Source organism: Melozone crissalis, unplaced genomic scaffold (assembly GCF_028551555.1).
Source record: "Melozone crissalis strain CALT ecotype California unplaced genomic scaffold, PUWL_Pcris_2 ptg000068l_1, whole genome shotgun sequence".
Classification (NCBI taxonomy): domain Eukaryota; kingdom Metazoa; phylum Chordata; class Aves; order Passeriformes; family Passerellidae; genus Melozone; species Melozone crissalis.
In genome coordinates this window covers 13028678-13054670 of record NW_026535846.1, presented here as the reverse complement: position 1 = coordinate 13054670, position 25993 = coordinate 13028678, and the positions used below count along the sequence as shown (strand labels likewise).

The following is a 25993-nucleotide window of genomic DNA, read 5'->3' as shown; positions in this document are numbered from 1 at the left end:
ATCTATTATGGAGTTTTTTGATGGTAACAAACTGTGATAAGAAGTCAGACTTAATTATGCATATCTCATCACATTTCCCAAATGACACCGATTACATTCACAGCAAAATACAGGTAGCATATTTTAATGCAACAACTTTATCCAGGCTAGTGTAAGGAGGAAATGATAATTACTAACTTTCAGTAGTGTGATTTGAAAGTCAATAAACCCAGGTGAAATAAATATGCACACTCCTTACTTCTATAAATTGGCAAAGCCAAACAAAAAAAAATAATTGTGGAAACAGTGACAAATTGCAGCACTTTTTCCCTGCTGGAAGACAGCTTCAGATTTCCTGTAATTCACAATTCAGCCCAGGAAGATGAAGTCTTAAACTGCCCTTAAGAGCTTAATTGAAGTTCAGGAGCAAGTCATGACCCTATTGCAAATGGATGGCCAGCCCTCGAGGGCAATATAGAATATATTGAAACCTCACCTGCTTTGAGAACTGAACTCAGACCCATGAGAGTGGGGAAGAAGGGGAAGCCAGGGCTGGTTATGGAACAGCAATTTAACCATTTGCCTTTGGAAAAAGTCTGCTCCCACTTTTCCTTGTATGCCTCAGGTGATCAGCTAAAGAATTTGACTTCACTGGCACCTCAATAAACTACTTGGATGATTCACACTTAACAACAACAAAAAAATGCAGAAGACAGGATATTTCCTGGAAAACCTGACTTGTGAAAATATTCCAATGTCAAGAAGGTACTGTTACAGCAGACCTGGCACATTTTGACTCCAGGAATTTGAATGTCACTGTAGTTCTGTTGCAGTTTAGATTTTTTTCTTCTCTTTCTTTGGTCCCTTCACTACAGAGAGCTCCAATCAACTGTGCTCCCAGAGCAGGCGGCCAGATGTCATCCCCAAGCCACACTGTGAACTGTGATGTCTATGAAAATTCTGTACATGAATAGTAGTTGGCAGATGGCCTTAAGCACACAAACCTAACCAGTGGAGGATAATATATAAAGCCTGACCTGCCATCCTGTCGACTGATGGTGTATCCATACTCATTGTGGTGCAGGAAACTGACGTTCACTCCAACCAAAGGTGTTCCATCAATTGCTACAACCTGGCCTCGGATGACACATGCCCGTCTGCAACAAGAGTAGAAGGCAACAAGTTACAAACATGAGGAGGGTGAGAAAGACATTGATTACAGAAACTGGGCTGTGCTTTGGTCCCAAACAGACAAAACCACTCCGATTTCAGAATGACTGCTGATTTTTGGAAGAGAAGTCATACAAGCCCAAAAGATTGATTTTAAAAAGCATTCTCTCATAAGGATGACACACAGACTCTCATGAACTGTTGGTATAGGGAGAATATGTTCTTGTTTCCTCAAATATTTTAGGGTACTATTTGCTCTGCCACTGAATGGCACTGCAAAGGTTTCACTGATAGTGTGATTTAGCTGGCTGCAGCTCTAGGGAGTGATGGTTTGTGAAAGGAGAGAATGAAACCTCATTCTCTGCTGCTGGGTATAGGGCACTGCTGTCTATTAGAGAAAAGCTGAACTAATGTGATAAGGCAGCAGTGAGATACACGGGCTTCACCAAACTTCAGAAACTTATACAGGTAAATTCACAGGGTGCCTAATCAAGTGTAACATACATTTTTCTCCATCCCCCATCACATGTGATGCTATTCTGAATTCCCTCTGGGATGCATTGGACTTGCACCCACTTTCCACTTTATCCTCACATTCCAGTGAAGAGGGTGGAACATGGCAGCACAGCAGAAAACATCAAAGTCAATGGACAGGAAAGTGAACTCATTACTAAGTGTGTCTAATCAGAGGCTAACAGGATCACAGAGTCATAGAAAATGAGAGCTGAAAGGAAATACAAGACTTTATCTTGTCCATTCCTTTGCCTCGGGTTAGATCAACTATGCCTACATCAGTCCAGACAGATGCTTGTCTGACTCTATAAGCTCACCAAGTTACCCATTCCAATGCCTCTGCATGAGTGCTCTACTCATGGTAAGTTCTTCCTACTGTCCAATTTGAACTTTCACTGTTGTCCTTTCAGACCATTGCTTTCACTTTAGTCACAGAAACGGTGAAGAAATTACTCTTTTTCTTAGCTTTGGTTTTTTTACCTATCTGAATAAAGAAACATATAAGAATCAGGTCTCCTAAGGATGAGAAGACAGACATAAAATATCCTTATGATGTAGATTAGGACCCAGTGGCATTTTCTAAGGGTTTACATAGCTACATTCCACTGAAATTCCTCCCAGTAATTTTGCCCTGGGCTGTCAGCTACACCACACCTCCACTGGCTGAGTCAATCCAGATCTTGGAAACTCATGAAACTACTGCAGCTATTTCCTGGAACTGCAGTTTGAGATAATGAAGTGAACAGTGCATGCAAGTCTATTGCTAACATTAAGATATTTAGGGTCAAAACCAATGCAATACTTATGACGTGAACTGGCATTAATTACTCAATATAAATGACAAGCATAAATTTAGGCATTGTTATGTTTCTTTCTCAACTTGAAAATTTGTGGCAAACCTCAAAAGACACATCCACTGCACAGTGAATGTGTGATCTAAAGGAAAAAACTTAATAGCTCCTTAGACAAAAATTATTTAGGAGTCTACATATGAATTTTAAAAATATACCTAGAGAGATTAATTGACCATGATCCAATGAAATCATATGCAGAAATTGGAGAACATAAATTTCTGAAAATTTTGACATGCTTTTTAATATCCCATTCTCCCAAGCCACTAACAGGACACTGATTTATCACCATGATATCATCAAACCCATCTGACTATGACTTGAGAAAACACAACTGGTAAAAATTAACCTTTTTGCCACTACAGCATTCACCACAGTTGCTAATAGGAATTCCATGCTCCCAGGCCATGAAAAGACGCTGATAAATCCTAGAGGAATGGGAGATGCTGCATTACTGCTAATATGCAAAACAAGAGTTCTGATTTATCACCTGCTTTGTTTCCTACATAAAGTAAATGGGTTGTGGCCCTATTTGTGGCCCAAAATCTGCTGCTCCACTGAAGGCAACTGAGGTCCTGTTTGTCTCAACAGACTCACAAGACTCACTCAAAAGAACAGCCAGGTCCAATTACTCTGATTTCTTAGAGCAGATAATACTTGTTTATATTATTTTCCTGTATTTCTAACATCAACAGATGTGCATTTTCTTTTCTAATACCTTTATTAATGCACTCCATATATTTATAACACACTTAGGTGTGAGAGTGAGACCCCTTGGAGTAACCATTATTCAGTGCATTATTCTTGCACTCCTGTTTGTTCATTCCACACAGACCTGTCTTCTGACGCTACTCTGTCCTCATATTTTATCAAGCACACAGATTTGCACGATAAAAGCTCATCAAAATCTCCATCCATGGTCTTTCTTTCCTTTACTCATTCACTTTACTTCCCATAATTCATAAATAATATTAAGAGACTTATCTTTCAACATTGTCCATTTTATTCATCATATTTTACAAGCCACACATATTTACAATATGTGATAAGGACATATAAACCTCATTATTCTCCATTTGTCTGTACTGAATTGTCTTTCTAATCTCTTAGATTTTAAATGTCCTAAGCCTGCCTCTGTGCTCCTACATTTGTCCTCGTTATTTAATGTCTCTTTATGACCTATTCTGAGCTGAAGAGTCTTCTCTGGCCTCTTTTTGAATTACCAGAACCTACTAAATCTTTGACTAAGCATTTGATCAGAATTAGCTTTAATTCTGGCATTTACTGCAGCTATGAAAACATTTTTCAGTTCCTTCATGACCAGCACGAGTCTCCAAGGCTCAGGAGGTAACCAGGAGCCCCCCAGCTGGTTTCCCCTTGTTTCCCAGTGCCCTGGCAGCTGACAGAGCACACCCCATGTCCCCAGGCAGGTTCCCTGCAGCTCTGCTGCTCAGAGCACACCTCAGTTCCTTCCCTCACAGAGCTTTTAGAGCATGTTCCCTGCAGTGATGTCCCTTCATAGTCAGCTGCCACTTCACGCTTCCTTGCCTCAACATCCATCCTCTTCCCAGATGAGCTGGAGGCCTTGCTACCACTCACTGCTTCTCTTCATTTGAGCAGAGAAACCTCTAAAGATCATGATGTCTCCTCAATGCACTGTACTTTCTGCCTCTAAGACTTATTCCACACTCTTGTGACTGCCCTGCTTTGCTTTCTCACGGGGGATAACTTGTACTATGTGTCCAACAGCCACCTATTTGTGATGATTGCATAAGCTCAGACCTAAGGCTTTCCAAGTTGTTTTAACTTGAAAGTCAGTGCAAAAATGTCTTTTCTAATTTGGTGAAGCTGGGCAAGAACATGCCCCTGATAAGCTGCCTTAGTGTTTTCAAATGCATTAAAAATGTCCCCAGTCCCCTGGCAAGCTGTACTAAATCTGCAACTCCAGAGGGAGCAGTTGGCTTTTTGAGAGAAAGCTGAGATTTCCATGGGTTGCAGGTGGCCTAAAAGTAGAATTCCTCTGTCAGTCCTTCATGGGTCATTCCACGAGCAACTGAGGAACTCACTACTCTGTGGATCTCGGGTCTCTGCTGTGAGGCAGCTTGTTTGACATCTCTAATTTAAAATATGAACAGAAGCTTAAATGTTAGATGTATTATTTCAGTACTTGTGAAGTATTTTATTATTTTACCATCATTCTGCCTTGCTCTGCTGCTACTTACCTGCTATTTTTTGCATGTTAAGTTTCCAATAATCACCTCAGGCTGAGACATTAGGCTCAGATATGGAACTCTATCAAGCAGCTAGTGAATTTGCAAGTGTCACATTACCAGAAGATGTCATTTACTGTATTGCATTTCTGATTAAAATCTTCAATGAGAGAAATGAAGCTGAAGGCTAGTGAGGTACATTCGTTTCTTCCTGCTGACAATGTTGCTGTAAGCAGCATTTGAAGGGTAATTAATTCAGTACCATACACTGGACCCTTTTCGTGGGCAATTTACAGTGAGTCAAATAGCTTGCCAGCAGCATGCATTAAAACAAAAAAAAAAAACTCAGCAAAGAAACAAGCTAAAAAGCTTCCTGAGAACAGAAGTTGACAAAAACATTATAATCTGCTACACCCTGCTAGATGCAGTAGGTTAAAACCATGCCTGATGTAAGCAAGTACATTTCCATTTATCCAGAATGTCTCTAATCTGCCTTTCAGCATGCCACAGTTTAAGTGGGAGTTTGTAAAAACCCAGTGCATATGACATAGATTTGACATAACAAAAAGAAAAATGTTTGGCAGACATGTTGCCCCTTAACATTATTTTTGATGTAGTATTTAGCTATTGCTCAAGCAACATCCTGACTGTATTGTATAAGCCAAATGATTAAATATTAGACCTAAGCTAAAGTCCAAGATGCAAATGCAGAGGGATAGATGTCTCAGCAGCTGTCAGAACAGCTAGCTTTACTATTTCAGATTATTTGGAAAATTCCAGGATGTGGCAGAGACCAAAGACATCCAAGTATGAAGGACAGAGATAATCTTCACCATTTTTGATAGCTTTCCAAGATCTAATCAACATCATTTTGTCTCCAGCCAGATTCATGCAAACATCACCCATACTAGAGTTCCACTGACCTGTGGTACAGTAAAACACTGCACAATGTCATTTGAAGACTGAAAACACTGGGTAGATGTCTCTTCCTTAATGCTCCTAATGGCCTCAGAGATTTCTTGTAAAGGGAAATGAAAAAAAAAAAAGGCAGATAGGGCTTTGCAAATTGGAGCAAAAGTGGGAATGGATGGCAGTACTCTGAAATAAATACATGCCATTATTCCATCCAATCCTTCCAACATTTCATGCTGTACCACCAATGCTATAAAATCAGTGCCATTGCAGGCAGCCATGAGTTAATATCATCTGCCTGGACACAACCTTTTCAGCAACAGCCCAAAGGAGATTAAAATCCCTCAAGCATTCTTTCCAGATAGGCTGGATCACAGATTTCTGATGTTTTTTACTGTAGCAGCAGTTGTCTTCCTATATTTTTTTCAGTAATCTTAATTCCCAGGAGAAGAACCGACACAAGATGATAGTCAGATTGGCAATGTCAGAGGAAGATTTCTGAATAGAAGCACCACAGTTTAGCTATTGCCTCTTTCCAAAACCTTGCTTATCTCTCATTCTTGAGTAAAATTCTGGCAGTTTTTAATAACATTTGACTTCTGGATGAACAATATTTCAACAGCCTGGAAGACTCAAGGATCCAGCAAAGTGTGGACTGACGAACCCTTTGGGGTGCCCAGTACATTGCAGATTGATGTTGACAAACCTCAGGAGACACAGCACAGCACAAATCTCCAGGCACTGCCCTGACTCCTAAGATGCAGCCACCCCCATCTGAATCCCAATGATCTTCTCAAAATAACTATGAATTTGTCTACAGTGGGAGGAAATGGTATCTGGGGTGTCAGAGATACACCAATGCCAGCAGAGTCCTGCTCCTCAGTGGCAGGAAGTCAGAAGCCACGGTGAGGATGGGCTGCTGCTCCCACAGGGAACTTTACTGCTCCTTCAGTCTTCAAAGGCATGGCAGGTAACAGAGTAAAGAAATGAAATACTCAGAAACAGCTTTTAAATCCAAGTTAAATCCCATCAATGATAGCTTTAAAAGATCAATTCCTTATATCTATAAAAGCACGTTGATGGGATTATGTACAATCTGGCTGCTAACATTTGCAGTGTCACAGAACACTGTACAGGCAACTTGAGCACTCACCTCCTCTCTGGAAACTCCCCACTGTCAGGCATTTTGATGAGGAAAATTTTTCAGTGGTGACTTTTGGTTTAAACAGCATAAAGAGCCAGCCAAGGACCCTGCCCCAAGTACAGTGGTCTCATTCATAAGTGCAACACTCCAAGAGACCCACCAGTAGCAAGTGGGTGCTTCTCATGTAGTTCATCTTCATGGCCTATTGCTCTACATATTTATAACATCCTGTTACATTATTGATAGTGATTAAATGTTTAGGTATTTCAGATCAATAATGACTGTTTACAAATTTACTACATTAAAAATTAATTCTGAAGGAAAAAGTGAACTGAATTTGTGTGCAGGATTGTGTTGAGGTTGTAAACTAAGTGCTGTGTAGGGTGAAAATAAAAAATTCTTATGTGCTTATTACTGGAACATGGTTTATCTAATGCAGGGGCCTAGTTGACAGGGTAACAGTCAGGTGATGTGGATGATTTGTGGATCTCTTTGTCAGCATGTAAGTTATAGCTTCCCAAGTGAACTGCAGCATAAAAACTTATGTGCCCCTCTACTTCAAATGTTCAAGAAAATATGTGTTACCAGGTTTTCTGAGCAAGTAAGTGCCCTTTTTCTACTGCACAGTTCCCTCCTGTTAAAGGACAAAGCCAATCTCACAAACACTCCAGGATCACTCCACTCTGCATGATAGCCTGCAGCACAAACCAGTAAACTCACACTGCTTTATCAAGGTGTAGCAAAACCAAGGAAGTTTTAAATTTATGTAAGTGACACATATTAAATTCATTGTACTGTAAATACCAATCAAATTGTACTGGGCAGAAAGGTGACTGAAGACAACAGATGTGAATCCAATTTGTCCTTCTGCATCCTGCCATTATGTATGCACAGTGGGAAGGGCTGAACTTCCTCTGCTGATTTGACAACTTACCTTTCACAGCAGTCACTCTTGTTAATAACAGCAGAAGAGTGTGTTGGTGGGACACTTCCATCAACCAGACAGGCAGCAACAACAATCTGATAACCAAGATCCTCAGCTGTTGGGACTTTAAAGTTTGCTATACTCTTAAGTATTTTATGAGCACTGGCGAAAAATTTTCAGCTACCCAGGTATCCCCATTTTTTCCTGGTTAAATAATTAAATTGCAATTCTCAATATTCAGAAAGTCTTTCATTTAAAAGAAGACTCACCTGCTCTCAAAGGAGACATCTCCTGGGATTACATGAGTGCTTTCCTTCCCAATAAGGAACCTGATTCGATCATAGAAGAGCCTTGGAGGATGCTGAGAGAAGGGTGGTTGGCTGTGCTGGATAAGGTCAAGGGGATCAGGTGAACCCTGGCAGAGAGGGCTTGAGTAACAATTGCTTTGCTGACAACAGTCAGGGTCTACACAGTCTGTCAAGCCATCTAAAATGGAAAGAATAGAAACTTCAGGAAATTGAGCAGTTCTGAGAATAAAGCAGCACATTTATTATCAGAGAGCACAGGAGGGATGTAATCAATGTGAAGGCATGTGATTATGACACAGTCAGATTCAATAAAGCATGCTTAGTCCAGGAGGGTTATTTGTCTGTCATTAACACTGTATCACCTCACCAAATCCTCATTCAGTGAGAAAACACAACCTATAACTAAGTGAAAAGGGAAGAGCAGGACAGTGTTCCCTGCAGACCAGGCAGAAGAAAGTCATCACACTTCACCTGTCAGTGCAATGTGATCCACACTGTGCAGCTGCTCCCTCCAACAGCCCTTTATCGTCAGCACTGCCTGGTCACCCCAGGTGGGACATCCACTCACTAACCAGCCCTCAGTAACGAGGCCTGAAATTTACCCAATTCTCCTAAGTGTCCCCACTGCAGAAAAAAATGTATTTCTTATAGTTGTCTAACTTCTGCTTTAAGCCCTATAGTAGTTTTACAAGTGGTTTAAGATATTTACTTTCCATTTATTGGTTGCAATACCAGAATGATCCAGAAAGGGCATAATTGTAACTACACTCCTGCAGCTGATACATGAATGCACACCTAGATTCAGGCTCTATCCCATTGACCAGACAGTTACAGTCCTCTCTATAGATGTTTGCACCATGGAAGCAAATTTGGAAAGTGAAAATAAAGCTATTTCTCCTCTGTCCATTTTCAAGTATGAAAAATAGAAGAAATAATAGATTTTCTTCAGAAATCTACAATTCTTCATGAACAAACTTGCAGCAACATGTGTGGGTGAAATTAAGTTACTTAAATATCTAAAGCTTAAGATGAAAATTGAAGCACTGAAGTGCATCTAAATTAAGCACCTAAATAAAACCTAAAATTGGGCTATTGACATTTAATTGTTTCTATCAGCAGCTTAGATGTCCAAATTGGCTAAATTACATACTCAATCAGAAACAGATTAATTAGGAGATGGTAAAATGCCCAACAATCTTCTCCAACATCCACTGTATGACTTAGCAGCTGTGTTGCTTGTATTTAAAGCAAGATAAAGGTGTTTTATCCTTCAACAAAGACACTTTGTATTTCTAACAAGGTTGGTCTGAATAAATGCAGAGTCATCACATCACTGTATGAATCTCCCTTGTATTGAAATTGGAATGCTATAGGATCAACATGCTGTTGATATTTCAGATATTTTGTTGATACTGTCAGATATTTTCACTTCATGCTTTGACTTTCTATGCTCTGTTTGTACCAACACTTCGAAGTCTATCAAACTGCACCTCAGGGGTGCTCTTGGAGGGAGCAGGGGAGCTCCTGGAGTTTTGTTGTTGACTTTAATGAGTGCAAGACCAATCCCCAGCCAAGCCTACTGCTTTCTCAACAGAGCCCTGTGTGAATGCTCAGTAAATGGCAGCATAAAACATTCACTTTGAAAAGAAAGCAAAGGCCCTTCTACAGAAGAAACACATATAACGAAATAGGCTTTCCTGGCATCTGAAAATCCTTGCCTGACCTAGAGCAAGATAATTGCTTGCCTAAGCAAAAAAATATTAACAAATCTATCCTCTGCAACTGGGAAATCAGATAGAGCTATTTTTTCTAAAGATGAGCCAAGGGCAACTGTAGATAGCTAGCAACAATAATCTAGGACCCTCAGCTCCAGCATGCCAGAGCTGGCATAGCTACAGGTCAGTGCGTGCTTTCCACATTCCCCAAATCCTGTAGACAACAGGCATTTGCCAGCAGCAGAAGAATAACTTCACAGGGCAATGTTGAGTTTATTGACTTTGAGTGTAGAAGTCACTTTATATTCAGGAAAGCCTAGGAAGCAACTGAAATCTGCTGGGAAGTCAGGAAGCTGAAACAATAAGAGGCCTCCAGTCTAAACAAAAGCACATGGGAAGGGATGGAGGAGTTCACAACATAAACCAGAGTCTTTTTCAGTGTGTTCTGATAGCAAAAAAAGTGTTTTGGGTTGAAACTTGAAGAGCATGCTTAGAACTGCAAGGAAAAAATATTGTTTAATCTATTTTTTGTCCAAGGAGTGAAGCTCTCTATATTCTTCATAAGAACTGAAAAGCATCAAGCTACAGATGCTTTTCAGCAGATTATCCAAATCTGCAAATATTAAAGAATTCTACTAAATCTGAAAATGTCATAAAGACATTGAAATCTCTTGCTGTGGTTTATACTGGTAGTTGCTCTGCCAGGGGAAGGGTTATGGAAGTGACAAGTCTTGCTCAAGGAATCAACTAATTTTCTGGAAGATACCAATTTCTACAAGCTCACCACTGTATAACTGAGAAACTTGACAAACTTTGGTCTAGCAGATATTGTGCTAATCAAAACAAAAGGAGCACTTATTTCAGAATAACAGTATCCATGGGGAATCTATTTTGGAGTCATTTATTCCACTCTAGCAATTCTGATTAATTTTTTTCCTTGTCAACAAGCTATTAGATGTGGGAACTGAGCTGACCTGATTCTCTAATATATGTAAGAAATAAAAGTGAGAGGTCACAGAAATATTAGAATATGAAGGTCTGCCTAGGAAAGAAACAGCTACAAAAATAACACTTAACTATTTTGCTTATTCTAATAGAGTCCTCATTTTCCACTGCTTCAGTCAAGAGCTTACATACCTGGTGACCAACACAGCGCATTCAGGCTGGACACAAAAAGAAACCAAGGAAAGGGAAAGCAGTTTCTCATCTTCCAGTCAGACTCAATTTTTCTCTTTTCTCTGCAGTTTACTTGTCAGCAACAAGACTGCCTTATAAACTCTTCCGGATTGTGCTAATGGAGTTATTCTGGTTTGAATTACTTGCACCTGGTTTCATTTGCCTCTTCAGCCTCTCAGGGCTACGATAGGGAAGGTTTCCCGTTAGGAGGGTGTGAAGTCCCAGAAGCACAGGTGAACAAGTCATTTTGAGACTGGTGTGAGCCCTAACAGCACTACAAATGTATGAAGTGCTGGATTCAGCAGGAACAGCTTACAGGCAACAAAGGCTACAAAGTCATCAGAGAAAGAAACTGCTACCCAAAATGCAAAGGAGCAGGGTTCCAGGTCACACACCATCATTCATGGGCTCTCTTTCTCTCTCGTGGTGTTTTTTTTTAAAAATATTTTGATTGATCAATGGGAATTTATTTCAATCTACTTTCAGAACCATGAAGAATGAAAGAGAAGACATGTTAGGCTTAGAGAAGATGCTTCGTGGGCAGTAAGGCAAGAAGTGCAGAAGCAGCAGCTTCTCTATGCACCATTAAAATCATGTACTTGGCCCAGACTGCTGTGTGTATTTTAGGATAATTAACTACAATTATCTGAATAATGAAATTCCAGCTTTTCTCCAAACAACCAAAATTTAGAAGAGAAACTGACTTGCATAGAACTTAAAAATATTTTTATCATTTTGTGAAGAAGTAAAATAATAAAACACCTGTTTCAGGGCAAACAGGGAACTCCTAAGCCAAAAGAAAATCTTTTTTCCTCTCTAGGCTCATTCAAGACATTGGTTTTAAATTAAACTATTTAAAAGAAAAAAGTAAGAAAATCCAAATCTAAGACCTCAAAAGAAAGCTCCTATAATTTAGCACAATATCCATCAAAATGAGCCAGGCAAACCAAGCTGGTAAAGAATCATAAGCTACATATGGAGGGAGGTCGTGATAATGCAAATTGTATTAATAAGTGCACACGACGACAAAATTTTCAACAAGCCAATCCTATTTGCAATTAGATTTTTAATCCAGGAGAATAACCCAGGGGAAAACAACCCCAAATAAATCTTGTTTATAAACTATATTGTCAAATTCATGCACTTGAAAATGCTACAAATACATTAGTCAGTTCTCAACCACTGGTCACAATTTTAGTTAAATTTCCGTATCAGGAACCGACTATTAAAAAGCTCACTGTGTTAGCAAATCAGCAGGGTTTCTTTTAAATCTCAGAAGACAACAGCCAGGAGTATGAACAAACTACTACAAACAGCAAACACTGTAATTCATACAGCAGGAGATCCTTGTATACTGAAGTTTTTACTGTCAATTACCCCAAAGAGCATCACAGCATAGGTGCAGACTAAAATGTATTACAGATGTGTAAATGGTTTTGGTTTGTTATTAGCATTTTAAAATTTATTTTATATGAAAGACAGGCACATTCACAGTACACTACAGACTTATATAATAAAGTGATTTACATTTTGATGAATCTGAAATTATAGCTTCTCATCCTCCAGGTACTTTCTTTTGTATGCAAGGATAATGATGAACTGGGATTTTTGTTTTGAAAGTGAATTAGAAAATGAAAATATGTTTAATATTACTGCTAAAACAGAATTTACAAAGATCAACTTCAAGATAGAAAGCACTTCATAGTACTCTTCAATAATTTAAACAACCTCAAAGCGAAGGCAGAGCATGCCAAAACAAGTTCCTCTGTTTTCAGTCACAGCACTCCTATCTGCATTGCAATAGATACAGAACTAGGACAAGATTTTCCCATTCCTTTGCTGGAGAATAGATTTTTTCAGGAAGCCTTCTATAAAGAATGATATTAATATTTAATAATATTTTTTTGTGTTTCAATGGAATCACACAAAGTTTTCCATCAAACAAAATACATTTTCTTGCTTATACATTTATATATATATATTCCTTCTTCTATATGATGGAAGGCATGTCACAAGTGCTGTGAAATTACTTCCTCAGCCATGCTTCTGCTGCAGTCATAGCAGGCTCATGTTGTGCTTGGTGCAGCACATTTTCTGATGTACACATTGGGCAGCAATCTCTCTTCTACAGGCATGATCACCTTCAGCAGCCAGAAAAATTGGCAATGGACCTGTGGCTATGGACCTACCTCTCCACTGGCTACTTTCCAGCAATATATATCTCTCTACTTTCTATGTCTGGAAAAATGCTGCACAGTGAGTGCATTTCATACGTTTTGCATTTGAGCTTTCCATGTGGTGCAGAATACTTGTGTTAAGTTATCTTTAAAATAAAATAACATAACAGTTGGAAACAAAAAAGGCATTTTGTCAGCTCTAAGTTAATTGCAAGAACATTGAACAAGTCATATATTCTGTGCCTGACACAAACACCTGTCACCTACTTTTCAAATCCCAGCATCTCTATTCTTCTCAACCACCCTTGTAGTACTTGCAATTCATGAGCACAAATATGGCAATATCATAATAGCTCACATCCCTGAAAAAGGATCTGTATCCACAGTTGGTACAAATTGTCTAGATACAATTTCAGGAGCACCCAAGGACAGTAGAGAGGCACTGCATGGGGACACTGGTAAGGGGACAAAGAACAAAGCGGTTCACACCAACAGTGGTGGCTTCCCTACCTCACCAGTGAAGCACACAACAACCTGCACAGCAGCTTCTTTTCTACTAAACCACTGAGACACTTCATTAACTGGCTATGAACACGAAAAATTCAATCAGACTCTACCTCCCGTGTTACTGATGTTAGTTATTTTAATAAACCATCCTTTATAATTAAATTCTGGTGAGGAAAACATAGCTAGTTAGCAATAAAACTTACAATTGCTCTTCTTCTGCTTAAAAGTTCATTAAATGAGCAGAGCTCTCACCCTTTCAATATTTTTTCACCATGCAGAAGATGTACTGAAATTAACTACCTGGTTAATGTAAACAAATAGATTTGAAGTTTTATGGTAATGTCAAACCCAGAATACTACAAGAAGTGGTGTAGATGCTTATATGGTGCACAAACATGTATGCAGACATGCTCACAAACACATCCTAATGATGCACTTGCTCAGTGACACAAAAATCTAATCTCTAGATTAGATATGTTGTGCTTAGCTTTGGGCACCAAGATATAAAGCCATTAGAAAATGTCCAAAGCCATGAGAAAATGCAGAGCTATGTCCAAAGCAGAGCTATGAAGATGGTGAAAGCCCTCTAGGGGAAGTCCTAAGAGGAACATCAGAGGTCACCTGGCTTGTTCCTGGAGGAGACTGAGGAAGACCTCACTATGGTCTTCAACACCTGCAGAGGGACAGGCACTGATCCCTCCTCTCTGGTGACCAGTGACAGGACTTGGGGGAACACCATGAAGCTGGGGAGGTTTAGGTTGGATATTAGGAAAAAGTTCTTCACCCAGAGGGTGGTAGGACACTGGAACAGGCTCTCCTGGAAAGCTGCAACAGCACAAAACCCGACAGAGTTCAAGAAGTGTTTGGATTACACTCAGATTTTGGGGCTGTCCTGTGCAGGGTCAGGAGCCCCACTTGGATGATTCTTGGGGTCCTGTTCAACTCAGGATATTCCACAATTCTGTAAGTACCAATGAGTTTGATTTTCACTGCTGCAGAGCTACCCAGAGGGGTGTGAATGTAGCAGTGCACTCCTGCTCTGTCTATAGTGATCCCAGTGAGTGCAAGCCAGAGATGGAGCTGTGAGATCTGTGTTCAGAACATTTTCACAGAAAGTAAAAAATGGGATTTAAGTGTCTCCTTAAATATTGCCTGTGCTGACTTTATTCACCACAGGCTCAGTTCAGTCTAATTAGTGTTGCCAGGAATCCAAGCAAACGGAATCAAAGAGTAACTTCAGAAGAGACGAAGCAGCAGCAGCACCAACTGTCAAGAGTTTCTAATGCTTATTCATATGCATTAATTCAAAGTGCCCAAATTTTATCCATAATACATAGCAGGCAGCAGACAGTGAGGCTGTTAACTGGGAATGCTGGTGTTTATATAAGGAAACCCATCAGTGCACCTATGGAAAGGCTGTGAGTGCTTTACCCAGTGAGTACCAGCAGTATTTGGCCTTCCACACTGGGGACAATATACGAATATATCAGGGTTTTCAGAAACTCTAAGTATCCCTAGAGAGTCCTTGCTGCTCAGCAACAATGAAAACCATTCCCATCAGTATTATTTATATTGGGTAATAATAGCATATTACTTATATATGGACTCAATATCTCTGTGATGGATGGGTTATTAAAGTGCCAATGGACGGGTCAGAAATACATCAATATTTTAGCAGCACTGGTTATCAACCCAAGGCTATGCTGAGTCATATATTTCCTTGTGCTTGGAAAAGCTTGGAGAATGCTACAATAACTGTCTGAAGTGACTGAAGGCATATTTGGAAAAGAATTCAAAGCTTGTAGTAAACAGCATTTTCCTTAAAAACAAACTGGCAAGATTGATTCATGAAAGACAAATGATAAAAGGAGATGCAAGCAAATTTAAAAGGGAGATCTGTATCAAAGAAACTAATGGGAGTGACAGGCTGCAACTTTCATCTTCAGACAAAGACCTGTTTGTGCAGCAACTAGGTAAATATATGTCCAAAAACCAGGCAAATTGTAGCTTGCCTACAACTTAGTGGAGTGTGACCCATGAGTGCCTTGTGTGTCCCCACACCTCAGCAGTGTGTTCTGCCTCCTGCCCCAAGACACAGGCACTTTGCCTGCAAAGAATTCAGCAGAGCTTTCTAGAGATCTTTTGGAGCTACTGGAGCTTCCAATGAATCTAAATTAGTGGCAGGACATGAGGAAATGACCTGCTCAGATGAGCTGAATTGCTCATCTTATAAACTGAAATCAAGTCAGTTGTGACAGGAAAGAAGGAGGATAAGGAATGGGGAATTATGCTGAGGGAAGCCACAGTGAGGGAAAGGCCCCACTGCAAAGGACACCTGCTTGACTCCTTGGCATTTTTTAATGGACATCACACTGCTAACAGACTGCAGAAGCACTCCATGAGAGCAAGTGCAAACCATGCCATCGTGCATCTGTTATAATGCTAAGACCTTTCCACTGATATTTGTAGTGATATTTGAACAGGTAAACATGCCCTTAAGCCTGCAAGCAGGAAAAAGCTAACAGAGACTTATGAGCTGGAATGGAAAAGGCAGCTCTGGTACAGCCAGGGAACAAGTGCAGCAAATCCTAATGGGGCTCTAAAAGAAATTGCACTTTCCCTGCCCCCGAGAGTAGTTCCACATGTGTTTTATCTTACCACCACCAGGAACTGCACTGGGGGTCTTGGTGCTTCAGTGGCTGCAGGACCAGGATGACTGTGAATATGCTTATAGCTTTTCTTTATATGATTATATCAGTCCTTAAAAAATTAATTTTTTAGTACATTTTAATACTTTTAATACTTAATACTCTCCCCCTCCCAAAGCTTTGTGCTCTTAATACAGGGTAAACAACACCACCAACTCTTCCTCATGCCAATTAAATGACATTACTGAATCCTTATGGTTGGGACCATCCTGGTTTTTTTTTACTGTGTCACTGAATGTAGTTTTGAATTATAAAAATCTCAGGTTTTCCATCCCCAAAAGTACCATGTGACAAATTAACTGAAAAAATAATGTAAAACTACACAAAATTATCCCTTTGTCTAAGTCCTAAAATTAGAGTTTGTTTGAAATTGTAATTGCTGAACTTTACTTCAGCTTTGTTCTTTGGTGGTGACCTCCTCCTCATGAACTTGAAGCACAAAAGGACTGAGATATAAATGTTTGATATAAACACAAATGGAATGACTAAGACCTTTGCTAGGTGAGAATTCCATTATTTGGCCTATAAAAGGGCACCTAATTATCTCTTGGGCTATGTGTCACTGACTATGTCACATCCTAAGGCCTTAGGAAGCTACCACCTGTCAGCTGTGTTTAACTCACCTCATCAGCTGTGTTTAACTCACCTCAGCTGCAGGGGAAAATACTATTAACTTCCATCCTGATGAACCTACTCCAGGTGTTTAGCTTGGTGGATGAAAACTTGCTATACCACCATAATATTCTCATAGTTGAAGGCTCAGCCTCCCAGCAAACAGGACTTAAAAGGTAATGTCACACCTCCCTCCCAATTCCTGATTTTCCTGTTGTGTTGGTATACAAACCCTGAAACACACAGCTTCTGATTTCATCTAACACTGATATAACTCCAGTGGCTTTAGGGGGGAATTTTACTAATTTATACTTATGCCAAATAAGGTCCTACAAACTTCATATATATATAAAGAGAAGTGGTTATGATATGTAGATATAATTTTCTTTTCTTATAGGAAATTCTGAAGAAAACTTAATTACATTTAGCCCATCTGTAGTAGTCAGAATAATTAAATATTTCTCTCTGCACTTATCTCTAATTTTAATGTCAACAGAGCTGTCCTAGTCCATGTTATGTTCCCATTAAAAAGGGAAAAGAAAATTGCTTTTAAAACCTGCAGTGAAATGATGTGAAGTGTCTGCCTTAAACTGACAAATTCAAGGAGATTTAGAGTTGTAAGTGCCAACTCTTCCAATAACTCAGTGTTATTGCAGAATATAAAGCACCCAAAATCACAGTACAGGGCAGTTTATACAGAGCCAGTTCACAGAGCGTATCAGAAAATGCTTTCCATACATTGAGGCTAACCAGGGTTTAGTGGGCAGATCTAAGAGTGCAGTGAGTCAGAGGCTCGGGCAGCGGGGGAGAGCAGCGACAGATGGGAGAGCACAGGGGGCAGGGACACCAGCTGTGGGACCTTGTGTGACAGGGACACACTCCAGTGCAGGAGAGCACAGACAGTGGGCACAGACAGGGCTCTTGGACCTCTTGGAAATAAAGTGGAAAAGGAAGGATATGAGAGGAATAAGGAGATTTTGAATAGGGTTCAGAAATGAGGAAGGCTTTGCCAAAGGACAGCAGGGTCTTAGAGCCCACAGGATACAAAATCAGAAGGTCTCAAAATATATCTGTAAATGAGGAATCATCACTGAGTCAGAATGTTTCTATTGAGGTCCCACAGTGACCTCAGTTCTTGGACCTACATCAAGCTTAATTTATCAATGACCTAGAAGAAAACACAATCATCATAGAAAGGTTTGCCCCTACAGTCAAGTGTAAGATCTCATCCAGGACACTGATATGGTCTTCAGGTGTGACACAAAAAGATAACATGTATTTTAATACATGTCAGTGTACAACCTAAGGAAAAAAAAATTAGTTATGTTTGGGGCTGATCATATAATCATAGAACTGTATGGGTTGGAAGGGACCTTAAAGATCCCCTTGTTCCAAACCCCTGCCATGGGGAGGGATATCTTGCACTGTTGCAGGTATCTCAGAGCCTGATAAAACCTGGCCTTGAATCCACTCTCTGCTGCACACTCTGAGGATGGGACAAGCACGTGGTAAGGGATGGTAGCAGGTGAAGGAGAGAAAAGCAATAGTCCTTGACCGTTCAGTAAATGACAGAGTCCAAAACAGACAGGAAAAATAATTAACTCTGAGACAAACCAGTCAGGAATATTGTGGCTTCTCTCCCACTGGCAAGTTTGAAATAGAGCTGGATGTTTTTTCTTTAAAAAAACCCCAAAACCCTAACTCTTGTATTAGAACAAACTACTGGAAAGCAAGCAGAGACCAATGTATGACAGAACTGTTTTCCCCAGCAAACCTAAAACTTACGCAACCTTAGAATGAAATCAAGATCACAGAGAACTGAGAGGAGCACTTAGTGCCAAATACCCTTATTCAACTGATAGAAAGGAGCAAATGATTATTTCAGTACAAGGCTCTGTTTACAGTACTTTCCAGAATCTCTTCTGCACACTTTCTACACCAGTTCCCTCAACAGTCCTTCAAAAGTAGGTCCAGATAATTGCAAGAACTGTGCTGTGTCTCAGTAGAAATATTAAGAGAGACTAATGTTAAAAGCAACTGCAAATGTGCACTTTATGCTTGCATATATATTAAATTAATAATAATAGAAGTCTAACTGGATGCATTTCGACAGGCACAGAGGTTTCTTTCATTTGGGTTTCTCTTGGCTGTTTTTTCTGAAAGACTGACAGAATTATGAGGAAGAGTGGAAAGGAGATACAGGAAATTACTTATTAAACTTTTGTTTTGTTTTGCTTTTTATGAGAAAAAAAGCAAGTAGTGGGATGGTAAATATGGCCAAAGATATTTTTTGCCTTCAGTAGCATCCAGCTCAAGGGTCTGTGTCCTCACTGTGTTACTTCAGATGAAGTCAGTGGAACAACTGTCTTGAGTAAACAGACAAACATTGACATTTTGTGATAAAAAGGAAAGCATACACCAAAACTATGGATTTAAATGGCAGTCAAGGATGTGACAGATAAACAAAGACACATGAATTATGTATCATACCTCCATCATTGTCCAGGTTATCTGCACACACCATTTCCATGACAACGTTACATCCTGAGCCACTCCAGCCCACTTGACAAACACAGTGCCACCCATTCTGATCAAGAGTGCACCTCCCATTTCCATAACAGAGACCTGGGCAACCATCTAAAAAAGAAAGTATGAAAAAAAAGCCTTCATGAAGCGATATTTTCCCTTATTTTGCAGTTGCAATTATTCATTAACATTCCTACTTCTAGCACTATACTTGCTGCCTTCAAATGTTCACAGCTTGAGAGCCACTTACATTTCTGGCCAAATATGGAAAAATCCCCAACTGCGTCCTTCCCTTTGCTTGCCCAAAAGTAGTTTCTCAGTGAGGAATAAGGATTTTTAGTGTTTAGTATTTTATGCAGAGGAGTAAAGTGAGTAAAGTCATGGTATAAAGTCATGTCCATCTCTTTCTCTATTGAAAAATAAACTATAGTTCACTAACAATATCACACACATAGTCAAGATTTATATCAAAGATACACATGGAAAACATTGTCTAAATGACAAACTGGCATCTGTGGACATAATCCCACACATTGCAGGGAGTGGAAGTGACCTTTTTATTCTGTTCATAAATACTCATCTGACTGAGAAAAAGCCAATTTGATTTATGCTACAACACACTCTTCCCACAGAAGGCAATTGAGGGAGCTCTGCCTTCCTGTTCCACTCTCTTCCTTTAAAGCTGATTCCAACAGGACCAACACATGCCCCTTGGTGGTGCTGATTCTAGACTAAAAACTGGATCAAGGACTGCAGCATCCTCTCAATTACAGACTTGCAAGCTCTGAATCAGTAGTAATTTGGACATTCACATCTAGATTTCCTGCCTGTAAGAGTGAGAGAGGAATGGTCTCTTGGATGTGTACACTCATGTCCATCTGTGTGCATGGTGCAGTGCCAGCTCAAACATATCTCAGATCCTCACCATGTCACACATGGAGCCAAAGGACAATGGATAAAGCTTGGCAGTAAGATTGACAGAGTGAGTGGCACCAATTCTAAGCTGGCTCCTTTCTTTTTGCCAGCATGGACATACAGGGTCTGAATGCCCCTGTGCACCTGATACTGACCATCAACACACAGGTGTTATCAAGGAGAGGGCATTTTTGAGGAGGAGAGAAGAATCAGTGCCTGACAGCCCTGAGATGCTCCAAATGGAGTTTGGAGGAGCCAGTTGGAGAATCTGGTCTGTCAGGCTGTGATTCACAGCCCCACATGCAGCACATTTCCTGATAACTTTACATGAGACACATGATCTCCCTCCTTCTCACCCATGGCACAGTTTATCAATCACATCTGCAAACAGAGGGATCAGAGAGTCTGACTCTCTTGCTCAGAAAAACTGGAGATGGGTGGCACCATTTTCTCACACTGAGTTATGGAAGATGCTACTCCAAAACAACATGAACTTGGCAACCACCAAAGATACAATAAAAACCTCTTTCAGGGAGCTGGGGAAAGGGCAGGATGTGAGAGCTCTTTTGGGTAATGTGGATGTTCTTCCACTTTCAATCACTGTCCTGATGAGTTAATTAATTTATTGTGCATTATTATATTTTGCTACTGTGTATGGTTACCCCAGAAGTCTATAAATGCAATAAAATGAATGCTTACGTGCTTTTATTACTATCTAATTCCAAAGAAATAAAACAAGAAACAGAAAATAAGCACTGAGGTCTTTCTGAACTCGTGGTTATTTTGGTGCTTCAGTGAGCAGCATTTTTGGGAGGGGCTGTGCACCACTGGTGTGGGGCAGGTACAGGGAGTGCTGTCACACTGGGAAGGTTCTCACACTGACATGAATGAGCAGGACCTGCAGCAATGCACAGGAATCAAATGAACAGCACCAAACACAAAGCAAAATCAAACTTAACTCTTGTATCAAATGATTTGAAGAGAACTAGATCACATCTGGCACAGACAGCTTTAGAAAACGAGAGCATTGCTCTAGCAAAAGAAACTTACTTCAAGCATAAATGACAAAAGAATACTTTTTTTACTTCTCATGGGAGACAGTATCAACACAAGCTTTTTAGCAAGTCCTCAGCTCTGGCATTACTTTGGATGGTAAACAAGAGCAAAAAATGGATTTGCCTAACACAGCACATCAGATGGCCCTGTAAAACATGCTTACATTGGTACAACTTTGCAAATGAGTTGAGCACATTACTTATTAAAAACTGCACTTTCTGCTGTAAATCTCTGTGTGTGCATATATATCTATATATATTTCCATAAACAAATGTGTCATCTATTCTGGGAACCTAGCAGTACAGAAGCTCAAACAAAATGAGTAACAGAAAACACTCCATTCCCAATACTTTTGTATATTTTCATTATTTTTTGGAATGCTGACATGAAAAACTTACCTTGAACAGCATCTAAGTAGTGAGCTTAAAAAAGAAAAGAACAAAACTGAGATGGATCAAACTTCTGTACCAAATGAAAATACATTTGCTTATGGCTTGACACCTGGGGGTTAGATATAAAATGTCTCCCTCTTCCTGCAGGCAGATCTATTCCTGCTGCTGTGACCAGAGCATTGTGTTTGTGATCGTTCTCCATTTGATGACAAGTGTGTAGGGACCACACCTGGCACTGCCTACTGTGCGAACAGCAGGTCTTTTTATCTTAAGTATTTTGGTCCTTCTCTGGATTTGCTCTAAACAATCTTCAGAAAATTAGGCTGTTCCTCCATCACAAACCTAATTCTTGATCTAGTGAATTCTAGAGCTAGGGAATGAATTACGTTAAAATGCTCCAGATAAAGATAACACATTGTAGATTTTTTTTCAAGAAACAAATAGGAGACCTTATGCTGCTCATCTCTGAAAATTAGAAGATGATCTCACTTTGGGACATTTCAGAAAGAAACACTCTTAGACTTTGCAAAAAAATGTTGAATTTCATTAAAAATATAACTATTACATTTTTATAGTAGACTAATGACTTCTAAAAAGATCTGAAACCTTTACCTTATTAGGAATATTGTTAGCAGTCAGTGCTAGGAAAAACACCATTAGCAGTAAGTAAAATATGTAAATCTTCAGACAGAAAGGCAAGATATTTAATGCAAGAATTATGTAAGGTAAACAATAGCTTTGTTCCCTCACACCTTCTACTTTTTAAACATTTTTTTCCTTCCTGACTACAAAATTCACGTTTGAACACATCCCAAAGATACGTTAGGACTGAGCTATCTTTCCTTTATGTGGTTTTTTAAAACAATATCTTATTTCCTCTACACAGGAAATAAAAGATTAATTTAAAAATTATTAAATTTTAACAATTTTAATAATCTACAGAGAGAGCTGTGCCATGTTGCTGTTCTATGGGACAGAATGCAGAGGCACCTTTGTCACATCTGCCTGGATTCTGAGTCTCAGTTTTTCCAAACAGATTTCAATCAAAATGATGGTGATCTGCGTAGGACTGGATTAAGATTTTATGTATTTCATTTCTTGAGGTACAAAAGGCCCTTACCAATGGTGCAGTGGTCCCCTTCCCATCCTGGGCTGCACTCACACTTGCCGTCCTTGCACTGCCCGTGCTCAGCGCAGTGTGAGTGGCAGGTCCGCTCTTCGCAGGTGGGTCCCACCCAGCCCTCCTCACACTGGCAAATCCCTCTGGAGCACACACCGTGGCTGCCACAGTCCAGGGTACACAGCTCTGCACAGAAAAACAAAAGTACACCACGTGGAACAGCGTTTCCATACTGAAAATAGACTTTGCATCAAGACTAATTCACTTCTGTATGAATGTCACTCATCAGCTGGATCAAACATGGGATTTTATCACTCAGTACTGACCTTATGCAATCTGGCTGCCCCTTCTTTAGCAGTTACTTTATCATTTATTTATTTGGGGTGGGGACTGCAAATGCTGGCTTTGCAGAGGGTAGAGTAATAGGTCTGAAGCAGACAAACAATGACATGAAAGAGGCTGTATCTTTTGACTAATTCTCCTGAGACTCAGCTCTAAAATCTCTTACAAACTCAAATATTGTGAACTGAATTAAAGGATAGAGTAGCACATAAAATACATATAAGCAAACCAATCTTATAGATATTCAAATATCTGTAGTGATGACAAAATGGCTTTCACTTGTAGGACAGAGAGCCACCACAAAAGGAGTAAGAGATGAGGCAAGCACCTTACTCTGACAGCAGCATGCAACATGACATGACTTACAGGCCATTCAGATCCCCCCAGTTCTAAAATGGCTTTGAAGGAGTCAGACTTTTTTTTCCTTCCTGACCTTCATGAGTCAACTGCTAAGAAACCAGGAAAGCTGTTTCAAGTAACACCTCCTTCACTGCCCTTGGAAGATTACTCTACCTGGGCACTGTAGAACAGCCCTGATTGTGAAGTGGTATGAAAGTCCTGAATTGTTTCAATACACCACCATATGCTAATTGCAATTCTGCTTCTGTGTATACTAAAGTTGTTCTGTGAAAAGAATGGTTTCATTATAGAAAGGTTCCATGTAGTTTGAATTTATTTAGTATAATTATTGTAAAGACACAGGATTTGCTTGTTATCCTGTAATTAACCTGCTACAGAAATGTCTCCTCCTTCTTCCTCTCAGAAAACAGCTGATAACACTTAAAGTATAAGCCAAACACTCACGTCTACTCCCATTTCAAATGTCAGTGCTACATATTTAGTTGTGGCAGGATTTTTCCCTTGACAGATTTTAAACAATGATCATTTAGATCTTGGAAGTATTGTATATAAACATCCTTAAAAGCATTTGTAGTGACAAATGCTGTCACTTACATACCAAGAAAAGTTTTTAAAGTTTAAATTGAAATCTTATCTTCCAATCATTTTAACACAAAGAAAAAAGCAGCACAGTACTGGAACAGCACAGTGACATCAAAGACATGCTGGGCTCTGTCTTGAGTGAGAGCTTAGCCCTTATTTTTGGTAATAGCCAGGGTGACAGCACAGTGCACAATCAAAAGGATGGGTGAGTGACAAACTGCAAGAGCATTGTCCAACTCAAATTCAGAAGCAGAAGGCACGGTAAAGAACATTACACAAAATTCAGTAAAAGCAAAGTATTGTCCTTAGGAATGAGGACGTGATTCTATGATATTACCGAGAAACAGTATGTAAGACAAGAAAAGAGACTGCTCTATTATATTCAAATGAAAAACTGTGCTGAGTCTGGGGCATTATACCTTAGAAAGTCTTGATTGCTGCCTGCTGATCATATATTCATCTACTGCTTCATGCCTTGGACTGCCTGCCTGCAGGTACTGGAAAGGATTTCTTCCCCCTTGCTGCATAATTTGTCTTGGCTCTTTTGTTTTGTCACTTGTTTGTTTCTTGCAAACCTGGGAGATTGCTTGGAGGACTATAGGAGGACTTGCTTTGTTATTCCATTGGTACTGAAGATGTCTAAATACTTGCTCCTGTGTTTAGAAAGTAAATTGATCCCACCAGATCACAAAAGCATCACTCCCAAACAGACTGGCAGGGAATCACTCCTTTTATTTGAACCTATTGTTCCAGCTTGGACATCGGTCGACTTGTAAAATTAAACCCAGCAAATACTTTAAGAATTTAGGCTGCTAGAGGGATGTGTTTGATCTCCCCTGATCTCCCTCTAGTTTACAGTAATTATTGCTTTTGATATTTTACTTCAACTGGAAAAGACTGTTAAGAGGATATTAAGAAATATTGTGTAGTTTACAAAATACTGAGGTAAGTGGAACTGATGGCCATTTTGACCCTCTGATTGACATTCTACTACACAGACCTTTGCAGCTTTGGGACTGGTTTAGTTCAACTGATTCCAAAACTTCAGGGAAGACTGTAGGCATTGGAATACAGAAGTGGCAATGGCTGAAGTGGGGAAACCAAGCAATGCATAGAGCTTCTGACCCTGTCAGCAGTGCTAGCAGCTCCTGCCACTTCTCTGTCTGTAAACAGACCCAAGAACCAGCTGTGCAAAACCTTGAACACATTCCCACACATGGCATGCATGGCTGCACTACCCCACAGAATCTGATCATGACAAACTAATCTTCCAAACAAACTAAAGAAATAGCAGCATGGAGCTGAAGACAATGTAGGCACATTCCTACCACAGGGACAGGGATAGATCGTGCACACACTTCCCTTTTAAAATCAAAAAATTAAACAGACCTTAAACTGTTAGAAAGTTTTCCACTGTTTTCCCTACACATGGAATAAAAGGTTTAAACACAACTGAAGGTCCCAATCTTAAATAAAGGGGAGATACTAGATTACTATCTTATAAAAAAATATCCTAGGTCAGTGCATACAGTCTTCACTCATAGAGCTACTTTTTTTTGGTTCTATTTTCCAATACAAGATCATACTCGAAATTAACTTACCTAGTTACTGCATTTCCTTCTAAAAATGAATTTTTTTCCCCAAAATATTGAGTCTAACTGTCCTTTAATGGAAACCAAACCCAATTTTGTAAGCACCAGATGTAATGAAATGACGTTTCTTAGTTTGGACCAGACACTCCTCAGCTACCCTAGCTGACCTGCAGTTCAGCCAATTCACACTCTGTCATCATT

At 39.7% G+C, this 25993-nt stretch overlaps 1 protein-coding gene across 7 annotated transcripts in view; it reads right to left on the bottom strand.

Moving 5' to 3' along the window:
• TENM1 (teneurin transmembrane protein 1) overlaps positions 1-25993 on the bottom strand; it is a 775300-nt gene that overhangs the window by 76423 nt on the left and 672884 nt on the right. For 6 of the 7 annotated variants that reach the window (XM_054289924.1, XM_054289929.1, XM_054289931.1 and 3 more), the window contains 5 exons: positions 22917-23102; positions 21803-21826; positions 19398-19544; positions 7974-8190; positions 1017-1136 (listed from right to left, as the gene is read on the bottom strand). In XM_054289924.1, coding sequence (XP_054145899.1) covers positions 1017-1136; positions 7974-8190; positions 19398-19544; positions 21803-21826; positions 22917-23102 — 694 coding nt within the window. The remainder of the gene's footprint in view (positions 1-1016; positions 1137-7973; positions 8191-19397; positions 19545-21802; positions 21827-22916; positions 23103-25993) is intronic. The other variant, XM_054289930.1, reaches the window with a different exon arrangement.